Below are 12,760 nucleotides of genomic sequence, written 5' to 3'. Positions count from 1 at the left end.
AAAAAAAAAAAAAAAAAGAAAGAAATGCCCTTAAACACAGGCAGCCAAATGCCTCCCTAAGGAAAATGCTCTTCGGATAAAGTAAAACCCAACTACTGTACTTGGCATTTTGTTTTCTAGATATATATTTTTTTTAAATGGAGTCCATATAGCAAAAGGCACAAAACAATTTTTTTAAATACTTTAAGTTCTGGGATACACATGCAGAACGTGCAGGTTACACAGGAATACATGTGCCATAGTGGTTTCCTGCACCCATCAACCCATCATCTACATTAGGTATTTCTCCTAATGCTCTCCCTACCCTAGACCCCCAACCCAACAGGCCCGGGTGTGTGATGTTCCCCTCCCTGTGTCCATGTGTTCTCATTGTTCAACTCCCACTTATGAGTGAGAACATGCGGTGTTTGGTTTTCCGTTCCTGTATTAGTTTGCTGAGGATGATGGTTTTCAGCTTCATCCATGCCCCTGCAAGGGACATGAACTCATCCTTTTTTATGGCTGCATAGTATTCCATGGTGTACATGTGCCACATTTTCTTTATCCAGTCTGTCATTGATGGGCATTTTTGGTGGTTCCAAGTCTTTGCTATTGTAAATAGTGCCACAATAAGCATGTGTGTGCATGTGTCTTTATAGCAGCATGATTTATAATCCTTTGGGTATATACCCAATAATGGGATTGCTGCGTCAAATGATATTTCTGGTTTTAGATCCCAGAGGAATTGCCACACTATCTTCCACAATGGTTAAACTAATTTACACTCCCAACAACAGTGTAAAAGCATTCCTGTTTCTCCACATCCTCTCCAACATCTGTTTCCTGACCTTTTAATTATCGCCATTCTAACTGGCATGAGATGATATCCCACTGTGGTTTTGATTGCCATTTCTCTAATGACCAGTGATGATGAGCTTTTCACGTTTGTTGGCTGCATAAATGTCTTCTTTTGAGACGTGTCTGTTCATATCCTTCACCTACTTTTTGATGGGGTTGTTTTCTTCTTGTAAATTTGTTTAAGTTCTTTGTAGATTCTGGATATTAGCCCTTTGTCAGATGGATAGATTGCAAAATTTTTCTCTCATTCTGTAGGTTGCCTGTTCACTCTGATGATAGTTTCTTTTGCTGTGCAGAAACTCTTTAGTTTTATTAGATCCCATTTATCAGTTTTGGCTGTTTTTGACATTGCTTTTGGTGTTTTAGTCATCAAGTCTTTGCCCATGCCTGTGTCCTGACAGACAGCCAAATCATGAGTGAACTCCCATTCACAATCGCTACAAAGAGAATAAAATACCTAGGAATACAATTTACAAGGGATGTGAAGGACCTCTTCAAGGAGAACTACAAACCACTGCTCAAAGAAATAAGAGAGGACACAAATGGAAAAACATTCCATGCTCATGGATAGGAAGAATCAATATTGTGAAAATGCCCAACTACCCAAAGTAATTTATAGATTCAATGCTATCGCCATCAAGCTACCACTGACTTTCTTCAGAGAATTAGAAAAAACTACTTTAAATTTCCTATGGAACCAAAAAAGAGCTCACATAGCCAAGACAACCCTAAGCAAAAAGAACAAAGTTGGAGCCATCATGCTAACTGACTTCAAACTATATCACGAGGCTACAGTAACCAAAATGGCACGGTACTGGTACCGAAACAGATATATAGACTAATGGAACAGAACAGAGGCCTCAGAAATAACACCACACATCTACAACCATTTGATCTTTGACAAACCTGACAAAAACAAGCAATAGAGAAAGGATTCCCTATTTAATAAATGGTGTTGGGAAAACTGGCTAGCCATATGCAGAAAACCGACACTGGACCCCTTCCTTACACCTTATACAAAAATTAACTCAAGATGGATTAAGGACTTAAATGTGAGACCTAAAACCATAAAAACTCTAGAAGAAAACCTAGGCAACAATTTTTTTAAAAAAAACAGAAAACACTGAATAAAACAGAAAATAAGATTAAACATATCAATGGTAACTAATAAAATGCTTAAACCCTCTTATTAAAGCATAGACTAGGCATAAATTGTTGCATAATTTTCCTCAATACAAAGCAATCCAGAAATGTGAGTGTGTACACATTTACAGATGTATGTGTACATATGTGTTTACATTAGATGCATAACTAGGTGAATATAAGAGTGTAGTTATATATGTATTACGGATAATTTTCAATATCTCTGACAAACTCCACCAAAAGAAAGTAAAATCAGTGTTAAATCTGAACAAAGTAGAACCCTTGTCCTATATACACAGTAAGTAGATCAAGGAAGTTAATTTTCAGTGATTGTAAGTGTATACTCATGAATCTTTACACAACTAAGAGACTGGAATCAAAACATATGAATTAAATATGGCTAGAAATGCAAAATAAATTAATACAATTAATAAGATAATTTAGTCAAAGAAGACAAAAATAAGACAGGAATGATTACTATAACAATGCTAATTATTAGATATATAGCAAACTTTTAATCTCAAAATCCATATACTACTTTGTGATGAAAAACTTAAATTACATACAACAATGCTAAGTATCATAAGCAACATTCTCTGTCAACATAAAATTGAAAATCTATTACTAAAGAGAAAACAAATTTTTCAACTGCAATTTCTAAATTACTATTCTGATTAAATATGTAAATACTGGTTCAAGAAAAAATAGTAAAATCAGAAATGAGAATATTTAAATAAAAATGTTTTATAACATAAGGACTGAGGCCAAACTGCACTTAAGAGATAAATTCATAGCTTTCATATATTCTCATTATCTTATTACAAAACCGAAAATAAAGCAACCCTAAAAGAGAAGCTGGATGACAGAACCACTCTCTCATGTCTGTCTCCCATTCCCTTGGTCCTCTTTAAAAGCAACAGCAAAAGACAACCCTACAGGAAACACGAAGAAAGGATAGAAACTATTGATTTCTAAAATAGTAGAAGTTAAAAGTTAACAGATATAACTTAAAAAAAAAAAAAAAGGAGTCTGGCCAGGTGCAGTGGCTCATGCCTGTAATCTCAGCACTTTGGGAGGCTGAGGCGGGTGGATCACTTGAGGTCAGGAGCTCGAGACCAGCCTGGCCAACATGGTAAAACACCATCTCTACTAAAACATACAAAAATTAGCCAGGCGTGGTGGTGCACGCCCGTAATCCCAGCTACTTGGGAGGCTGAGGCAGGAGAATCACTTGAACCTGGGACAGAGAGGTTGCAGTGAGCCAGAATTGTGCCACTGCACTGCAGCCTGGGCGACAGAGTAAGACACTGTGTCAGAAAAAAAAAAAAAAAAGGAACCCAGCAAATCTAATTTTATATTTATTTTTTCTTTTGAGACAGGGTCTCACTTTGTCACCTAGGCTGGAGTGCAGTGGTGCTATCACAAATCATTGTAGCCTTAACCTCTTGGGCTCATGTGATCCTCCTACTACAGCCTCCTGAGTAGCTGGGACCACAGGCATGAGTCACCATGCCTGACTAATTTTTCTATTTTTTGTACAGACTGAGTCTCACTGTGTAGCCTAGGCTGGTCTCCAACTCCAGGGCTTAAGCGATCCTTCCACGCCCCCCTCCCAAAATGCTGAGATTACATGTATTAGCCACTGCACTCCATATATATAAAATACATGTGTGTGTACATATATATATGCATATTAGGAAGAATATACTCTAAAATAAGACTTATAGCCAACATAAAGGATATTGGAAAAATAAGCGAAAAATATGCTAATATATCTGAAAATAGCCAATTTTCTGAAATCATGCAATTATATTTTAATTTTGAATAAGAAGAAAAAGCAATAGGGTAAAGAAAACAGGGTCTGGATGTAGGTAATTTCACGAGTAAATTCTTTCAAAACTTCATGTATCAGATGATTTATGTACTAAAAACAAAACAAAAAAACTATTCTAGTACACATATAAAGGTAAAATGTTTCTCAGTTAACACCATTATCGATAGACCTTTCTCTTATAAGCATACATGTAAAAACTAAAAGTACAGGAAACTCAAAGTCAAAGGTATGTTAAAAAAAAATCATAATCAGGTAGAAATTACCTGAGAAATGCAAATATGCTTTAATAATAGGAAATCTAGTAATCTGATCTGTCACATCAGTAAAACAAAACTAGGCATTCACTTCTATTAATGCAAAAATGGAATTTGATAACATTCAGTATCAATTTTCGATGTATTTTATCTTAATGTAATTTCTGAAAAAGGATAAACAATAAAGAATACCAAGAATTCTATCCAAGAATCCTAACCAACCGTATATTCACTGGTAAAGCACCAAAAGCACTGCCTGGTGAATACTGATTCAAAACAAGGGTTTTGGCAACAAGTACAAATACTGTTCTGTTCTAAAGAGTATGGTGACATATGAAACCAAAGAGGTATAGCTATTGGACAGGACCAGACAAAAGCCATCACTGTCAACAGATGATTCAACTGCCTACCTAGAAAATCTAAAAGGATCAACACTGAAGACAGCAATTAAGTAAAATCAATGACTAGTTAATAACATTAAAAAGCTTCCCATTTATCCATGAGATGATTAAAAAAGATGTCACAATAAGAAAAAACATAAAATATAAAAATATCTTGATTATAAATGCAAGAGATCTATATGATCAAACCTTCAAAAAGTTACAAACAGTCTTGACTAACTGAAGATATCGTATGCTCCTAGAAGGCTGAATATAGTAAAAATATCATTGTTTCCCCAATCGGTTTAATTAACAACTAGAAATGATAGCATCTAATCAGGAGCATGTACTTTACAGGCATCTCATTTCATCACAACAGAAATCCTATTAAGTCATTATCAACATTTTACTAAAGGAGTAGTCAGGCTCCAGAAAGATGAAGTGCCTTGTTCACACAGTGAATAAGTGAGAAGATGAAGCCCAGGCCCTCTGAAGACAGCACTTGCCTAACAAAGATGCTATACTACTGCACTATTTTTAAAAAGTGGCACTTTGGGAGGCTGAGGTGGATAGATCATGAGGTCAAGAGATCAAGACCATCCTGGTCAACATGGTGAAACCCCATCTCTACTAAAAACACAAAAATTAGCTACTCTGGGGGCTGAGACAGCAGAATCACTTAAACCCAGGAGGCAGAGGTTGCAGTGAGCAGGGATCGCACCACTGCACTCCAGCCTGGCAACAGAGTAAAACTCCATCTCAAAAAAAAAAAAAAAGTGGGAAGGGAAGGAAGAATGATACAAGTAAAAAATTCCTGACACAGAAGAGAGGGAAATAACCACACCAGAAATTAAAATACAAAGTTGTCATAAGTTAAAACTACATGATAATTTGAAAAAAGAATTAAATAAATAAACTTACAGACATGCAACCTATAATTATTGAACATTAGCCCACAAGAGGATTTCTGCTTGTTTTCTTACTATATCTGCAGAACATACTGGATAGTGTTAAATTCACATACTCGGGACTCAATAAATAGTTTACCAAGGAAATAATTAATGTTTAATTGGGCCATAATGCTTAGTAATGAAAGCAGAAGTTCATCAAAAGTCAGGCTGCAGGCCGGGCATGGTGACTCACACTTGCAATCCCAGCTACTCGAAAAGCCGAGGCATGAGAATCACTTAAATGCGGGAGGTAGAGGTTGCAATAAGCCAAGATGGCACCACTGCACTCTGGCCTGTGCAACAGAGTGAGACTCTGTCAAAAAAAAAAAAAAAAAAAAAAATAGGACCGGGGGCAGTGGCTCACGTAGGTAATCCTACCACTTTGGGAGGCCAAGGTGGGCAGATCACAAGGCTGGTTTGAGACCAGCCTGGCTAATATGGTGAAACCCCATCTCTACTAAAAATACAAAAATTAGCCAGACATGGTGGCATGTTCCTGTAGTCGTCTCTTATACACATCTAGATGTGTATAAGAGACAGAATTAGCCAGGCGTGGTGGTGGGCGCCTGTAGTCCCAGCTACTCGGGAGGCTGAGGCAGGAGAATGGCGTGAACCCGGGAGGCGGAGCTTGCTCTACTAAAAATACAAAAATTAGCCAGACATGGTGGCATGTTCCTGTAGTCCCAGCTACTAAGGAGGCTGAGGCAGGAGAATCACTTGAACCAGGAGGCGGAGGTTACAGTGAGCCAATATCATGCCACTGCACTCCAGCCTGGGCAATGGAGCAAGACTCCAGCTCAAAAAAAAAAAAAAAAAAAAAAAAAGAAACTAGCCTACACATACTCATTCTCACAAGCAATCAGAAAGGAGCAAATTAAATATCTCAGCTATTAGACTGAAAAAGATAGGCTTTAAATTTTCAGGCTCTTTGCCCCAGTAATATTTTCATTATAAAAATCTATCACTAACTTGAAGGTATAAAATGAAAGTACTGAAACCACGTCTACAAGGTGGTATGATAAAAGTTTCAAGAAGCAAAGCAGAGCATTAATGATGCTGTACAAAGTAAAAGGCTCCCAAACACAAACCAATGTACCTTTTCAATAAAATTTGAGGAAAATAGAAGCTTTTCCTTACTGTCCACCTAATGTTATAATTTTGGACATAGCAGAATTTAAATTGTTTAAGTCATTTTAATTATTTAATAAGACAATTATGTTAGAACGACTTCTAAAGTTTACTTTTTGGAAAACCTGTATGCATTACTACTACCTATACTGAGGAAACAGGTTACCCACTAACGGTCTCGTAGGACCTTTGTGAGCTGTACTGTTCAGTTAGGAATTACTGAGTGTCAGCTCCAACTTGGAGATTTCACTGTATTCTTCCCAGTTCATTTTGGAATAGAAAGCAACACTCATGCTTACCCTCAGCATTCGATATATATTTTCCATTGCTAATGTAGTGATTTATCTATAGTTTTACAATGAATAAAAGACACTACTGTGAATATAATTCAAAAACCTCCAGCATAGCACCTAGACACCTTTTATAAGTCTAAATAAATATGCACCAGCCTCTCCACCTTATCGACTGCACAAACTCTAGAATATTTGTTTTTTGTTCCCTGCTTCGAGTATCCCTATTACCTTTTCCTGCACATGGAATACCAGCTTAATTAGTAATCTTACTTGCTATTGCAAATACTTTCATAGGTGAAAGTAAGCCATTTTTCTGTACCTTCTCTTTAGAACAGTGGTTCTCAACCTTGGCTGTACACTGAAATCACCTGGGAAGCTTTAACACTACACCCCCTGAGACTGATTTAATTACCTTGGGGTACAACCTGGGTAATGAGATTGTTGTTAAAGCTCTCCAGATGATTCTAACGTGCAGTTAAGATAAGAATCACACTTCTTTTTCCTTAAGGAAATCATATCAAAATTTTTGGGTAACTGAAACACAATGAACATAGAATGAAATATTACAGATTTTGGACAACAATTCCATAATTTGATGTTTAAATGCTCTTCAAACCCTAGAAAATATGCCATTTGTCCCATTGATATGTCCACTATTTAAAATTATTAGGTCTTTCCTAGGCTAAAAACTGAAATAGCAATGTCACATGACTATGCAATCCACCTCTTCCTTCCCAAAGGTCTCAATTAATTTGAAATGAATATAAAGTAGCACAATCAGTCAAAAGTGGTCTACCTCACCAGCAAATGACAAAGAATTTTCCATTCAGAATTCCCAGACTTTATAATCTGGCCATCAGCTTTCCTATTTTGTTTTGAAAGTCTTTAATGACCTTACAAACTGTGTTTATTTTGTAAGAGTACGAATGAAGAGAGCTGTTTCCATTAAAAGCAAAACAAAACAAAACTGAAAAGGGAAAACACACCATTAAAATATTTTATTTCACTTTATAAGCAGTTATTATATATCAAAATTGCAGCTGATTTCATTTTTGAAGTAAAGAAGGAAATGACAACATCACTTAATCCGTCTGAGTTCTCATTACCACAACTCATTCCACCAAATTAAGTGCTGTGGTCTCAGGATACTGGAAGGTTAAAAGAATCAGCTGAAGCAACAAGCAATTTTCCCTAAGATACTGTTTTAAGTCCACTGTGAGGTTTTACTTTAATATGTGGTTTCCAACTCACTCCCCACAGTGCAAGGTATTCCCTATAATTAAAAGCAGCAAATAACACAACTCATCTCTTCTGTACTGGGACCTTAATGTATCAAAGCCAAATGAGCACAAAAGATAAATCACCCTATCTCCCTAAGAGTATGGCATTTTGGACTATCACCAGATCTGCTGGAAACCTGCAGGCCAGAAAGAAAGGCATACTATGGGGCTTCAACACTGCTAACTTGTCTCTGGGGCTTGCTAGAAACATTAGGAAAGTGTTACTTTGAATTCACTAGTTTTACACCAACAGGTATTACCATTTTCATGGCTTTCTTTAGGGAAATAAGGTAAGTTTCAGACGTCTCAAAACATGTTTAGGAACACTAGATCCCACTTTCCCACAGAAAAGTAAAAAACCCTTTCACATTGTCTTTATATTATCTTTACTCCATCCTATACCTCACTAATTCGTTAAGGCATAGACTGAATCTGAAACTTACATGTTTACAACAGACACCAAACTAGTCAGAAGATGGAAACAAAATAAAACCCGGGAAGTACCACTATGTCCAAAGGGAGATAAAAGTGGCCACTCTATAGCAGTTACAACATTCAAATGAGCGAGTTGGAGGTATATTATTTCACCCAATACTATTTCCCCACAATGTTCTTCTCCAGATCAATTTTACCTGTTTACTTCCCCACTATCTGCAATTTCACAGTATTATTTAGATACATTTCTGAAACCTAGAATTATCACAGAAAATTATGCAAAGTGATAGGAGTGATTATACAAAATGGTTTAATAAGGTACAATTTAGTGTGGTTACAGCGGAGACACACACTGAAACATAAAAAACATAGGTATATGAATTATGTGGAAGATTAGTAGGTTCCATTTTAATACCCTCTTATTTCCAGTTAAAAAATACATAAAAACTCAAATAATGAAAAGAGCAGTGACTAGAAACCTATGGATTCTAACCAAAACTACCAGCAGTTTAAGTCATATACATCTTAAATACTGTTATGAATTTAGAACTCAAGTCTGTGAATTCACATTTATGAGTAAAGGTACTTAATCTCTTCTATGTTGGTCATTATGCTTATCAGGATCTCCCTAACTTTCAAACCACCAAGGAACCCTTTTGTTACTTTTTCCTCCAAGGTCTTAATGTTTTTCTAAAGTCTAACAAACAATTGTCTTTATTAATTAGTACCTGATTTGTATTATTGTTTTTCTAGTTTCAACACTGACCCTACCTTTAACCAAAGATCTAGAACCATCAAAAGTTAATCATCATCATTATTAGCATTGGGGTGCTGCAAAATCAAGGTAAATCAGCATTAGAGGCTCAAGCACTATCACTACTGATGTCATTTTTCAATCACTGTTTGTTAGTTCATATTCATATCATGTGTGAACCCCTGGATATGTTCACTAAGGAGATGTAGCACCTGGAAAGGCACTCTGTCACAGTGTGTAGTCTATATGCACCCCCAGAATTTTCTGTAAAACCATCAGTGGTCAGAGGGCTTGAATGTCATAAACCAAACAGTATTATTCCTCGAAATTGAAATAGTCTAGACAAAAGCAAAGAAATTCATGTGTTTGTTAACTGTGTTTAATGCTACTAAGCTTTCTCAAATAGCTCGTAGACACAACCTCTTACTAACTTTGTGGACCATTTTAGCCAAGTGAAAAAAATAAATAACAGGCTGCTCAGCTCTGGTTCACAGAAACTCACCAGCTCTGATAGTGAAAGGGCTTTGACTGAAGAGAAACCTGACTCCTGGCCTGCTGGGTAAAGCTCTTACCTTTGTGATTAATTTTCTTCATAAAATGAGGACCCTTTCAGATCTCAATTTCTGAGTCTCTAAATTCTTGAAGTTGAGAGAAGTGAGTAAGCAGCAATATTCATTTCCAAGACAGCAATTTAAGCTATTAAATCTTTTTACTGGATGCCTGACTACTTGAAGATACAGAATAAAATATACAATGGAATAGTGATTTTGCAATTACCTTGTTACTTCTTTTAAATAATCTAACTGTATAATGCAAGACTTCAAGTAAGTTTTGGCATTACTTATTAGCTTGTGCATCAAATTCACATGAACATAAATTCCCATTTCATTTTGCCCTAAGAGGAAATCAGACTGCCAAAAGTTGCTCCAGCTTCCTTCAGTAAGCAGCACATTTTTTAAAAGGTGGGGGAGGGTTGAATAAAGTAAATACTTAGGTTGTTTGGCATTCATCTTAATAAAAAATAAAAGTAATTCACAAAAGTTAATCTGTGCTCTAAGCATTTAGAATACGGAAATTCCTAAGGATTCTAATTTGTTTTTCATAGAATATATAGTATTTTGCTTTTTTTGTAGTTTGAAATTGTCTTTGGTAATGCCTGGATAAGGTTATAACAATAGTCTCCTCAGTAGCATTATGAATGCACCTGCTCGCCAATTCAAATAATTTTGAACAAATATTTAAACAGAAGGAGTCAGAGAAAACTGCGCTATTTGAACAGCAAAGGGAGGGTCCACTTCATTAACAAAATGCAACAAGTATTCACAGTATAAATCAACTCGTAGTAAATCTGCAAACGCATCTTCAAGAATAATATTACAGGGAGAAAATAATTTCAATTTTACCAAACATTATTTTTACACTTTAATACATTAAAAATAGGCTTAAATGCAATATGAATGGTAAAACTAGAGACTGGACGATATGAACTCATACCACAACATATACAAAAAATTTTAGTTTAAGAATGACTATTGAAGCTGACAGTCGCTTGACTAGAATTGAGAAGTGGCCACGGGTGACTGCCTCAGAACAGACTCAACTGGAGCAACTGATTAGGAAGTATGCGATTCATTCAGGAGTGGAGTAGCAGGCTCATAAAAACACCGCAGGGCATTCAAAACTTACCTGAGTAGTGGTGGCTTTAACTGTGTCAATTTGTTTGGGATTGGGAAATGCTATTATGACCCATTTCTCTTCTCCAACATGAGGAGTCTCCCTAGGATCTCGAGATCTCTTCCATCTGTAACATTCTGTGACTCAATACCTAGGGCTAGATTACCTAAAGGATCTGTTATTAGTCTCCAGCTGTAGGGAAATATTCCATAAGGATTCCCAGAGAATAAATGATTCCAAAATGGTTGCTCAGTTTGTGTGTGTTTTAAAAAGTTGGGTAAGACCACTTAAAATTTTTTCTAAGAGGGCAGATCTTAAGCATACAATAGTGTTAACTATAGGTGGTTTCATAGTGTATACTTATCCCCATGATACTTACACACCTATATAACCACCAATAGTTAGGGTTGAGTGGTATGTATAGCTTTTTACATTCAATCATACCTCAAAAAATAAAGGTTACCTAAATGGGGGTGGGAGAGTGTAGGGAGACTGAATTTACTCTGAACTACAGTTACAGTTGAAGTCAACTCAAAACCTCTCCAAATTTCTAAAAATGTCTCACACACTGAAGTTAGTATTTCAGAAAACTAATAAATGTCTGCGCATCTAGGTATGCCTTGAACAGACTACAGCCTCTCTGGATCTCTAGATCTTATCACAAACTGAGGGAACTGTTAACGATTTCTACAGAACCTTCCAGGTTCAGCATTCTATTAAAAAGATTTCCTAGAGTTTCTGTTGTAAACATTTAACCACTTAGGACAATTTGAGTCATTACTCCTGTCTGCTACAGAACATCAGGCCCCTGGGATCTTGTTTTGAAACTCAAGTTGGCCAGCCTTTCACCTGAAACAAACTTCTTACCTTTTGGGGGAGAAAAAGCATTTTGTTCCCCAAAAAAGCATTTGGAAAGCATTTGTTATGAAGTGGTCATGCACCAATCCTTTATCTTTCATCAGTAAGAATGTATTTCATTAATTAGGCCTGCGCAGACCAGAAATTACTTACCCAGAGACACTTTACAAAGCTGCATGCCTTCTTCGGTGTTTGGATTTGATGTCCTGGTTGTATGGCAATATAGGAAACGTATGAATTTAACTTTCTTATTCACTGAGGAAAATTTCTACCCCTCTTAAGTGAAGATTTCTCTCTACCTAAGATAAGAAAAGTACTCAGGCTCCACCTGTTTCGCCTAGCTACACCACTCATTCAGACCCTCGGCAAACCCAGCTCTAGCAATATCACGCCAGGCTAGGTGGACAGGAATGCACCAGTGCTGTTGGAAATTAAAGTTGGTGGGAGTCGCATTCTAATCCGGCCAGAGCTGCGCCTGCCGGGTGCAACCGCGGCACGGCCGGCGCTGTTGGTCTGTCTCATGGATGGTGGGCTGACAGCTCCTGCCAGCCCAGGCGGGGAGGAGGAGAAGAGGTGTCCGCTGCAGCCCCATACCCGGCGGGTGAAAGCACCGTCTTGTCCCCAAAGATTCCTCTGCCCTCAAAGACTAACAAAAATACGGTGTCCTGCGTTTCGCAGAAGGACGGGAGGCGTCCAGAGCTCTCCCGGGAGAAAACCCCAGGGAGAAGTGGTGGCAGGAGGCGCCCGGTCCCGCAACTCACCTTCTGCTGCCTCCGGGCCATGTCGGTGGGCTGTTTGGCGTTGAAGGGGTACGCGATGCACCTCACGACGAAGACGTAGAGCTGCAGGCGGATCCTCCGCTCCTGCTCATCGTCCAGCTGCCGCTCGGGCTCGTCTCGCCCCTCGCTGAGCACAGAGGGGCTCGGGCTCACGGATCTGG

The 12,760-nt window shown here is 37.5% G+C and overlaps 1 protein-coding gene across 9 annotated transcripts in view; it reads right to left on the bottom strand.

Moving 5' to 3' along the window:
- The window catches only part of CADPS2 (Ca++-dependent secretion activator 2), a 563,764-nt gene extending 551,010 nt beyond the window's left edge, over positions 1 to 12,754 (bottom strand). For all 9 annotated transcript variants that reach the window (XM_011995959.1, XM_011995960.1, XM_011995964.1 and 6 more), the window contains exon 1: positions 12,582 to 12,754. In XM_011995959.1, coding sequence (XP_011851349.1) covers positions 12,582 to 12,602 — 21 coding nt within the window. In that variant the 5' untranslated portion in view covers positions 12,603 to 12,754. The remainder of the gene's footprint in view (positions 1 to 12,581) is intronic.
- Between the last annotated feature and the right edge of the window lie 6 nt (positions 12,755 to 12,760).

This window comes from Mandrillus leucophaeus, unplaced genomic scaffold, assembly GCF_000951045.1.
Source record: "Mandrillus leucophaeus isolate KB7577 unplaced genomic scaffold, Mleu.le_1.0 Scaffold5, whole genome shotgun sequence".
Classification (NCBI taxonomy): Eukaryota; Metazoa; Chordata; class Mammalia; order Primates; family Cercopithecidae; genus Mandrillus; species Mandrillus leucophaeus.
This window is presented reverse-complemented; position numbering and strand designations above follow the sequence as displayed.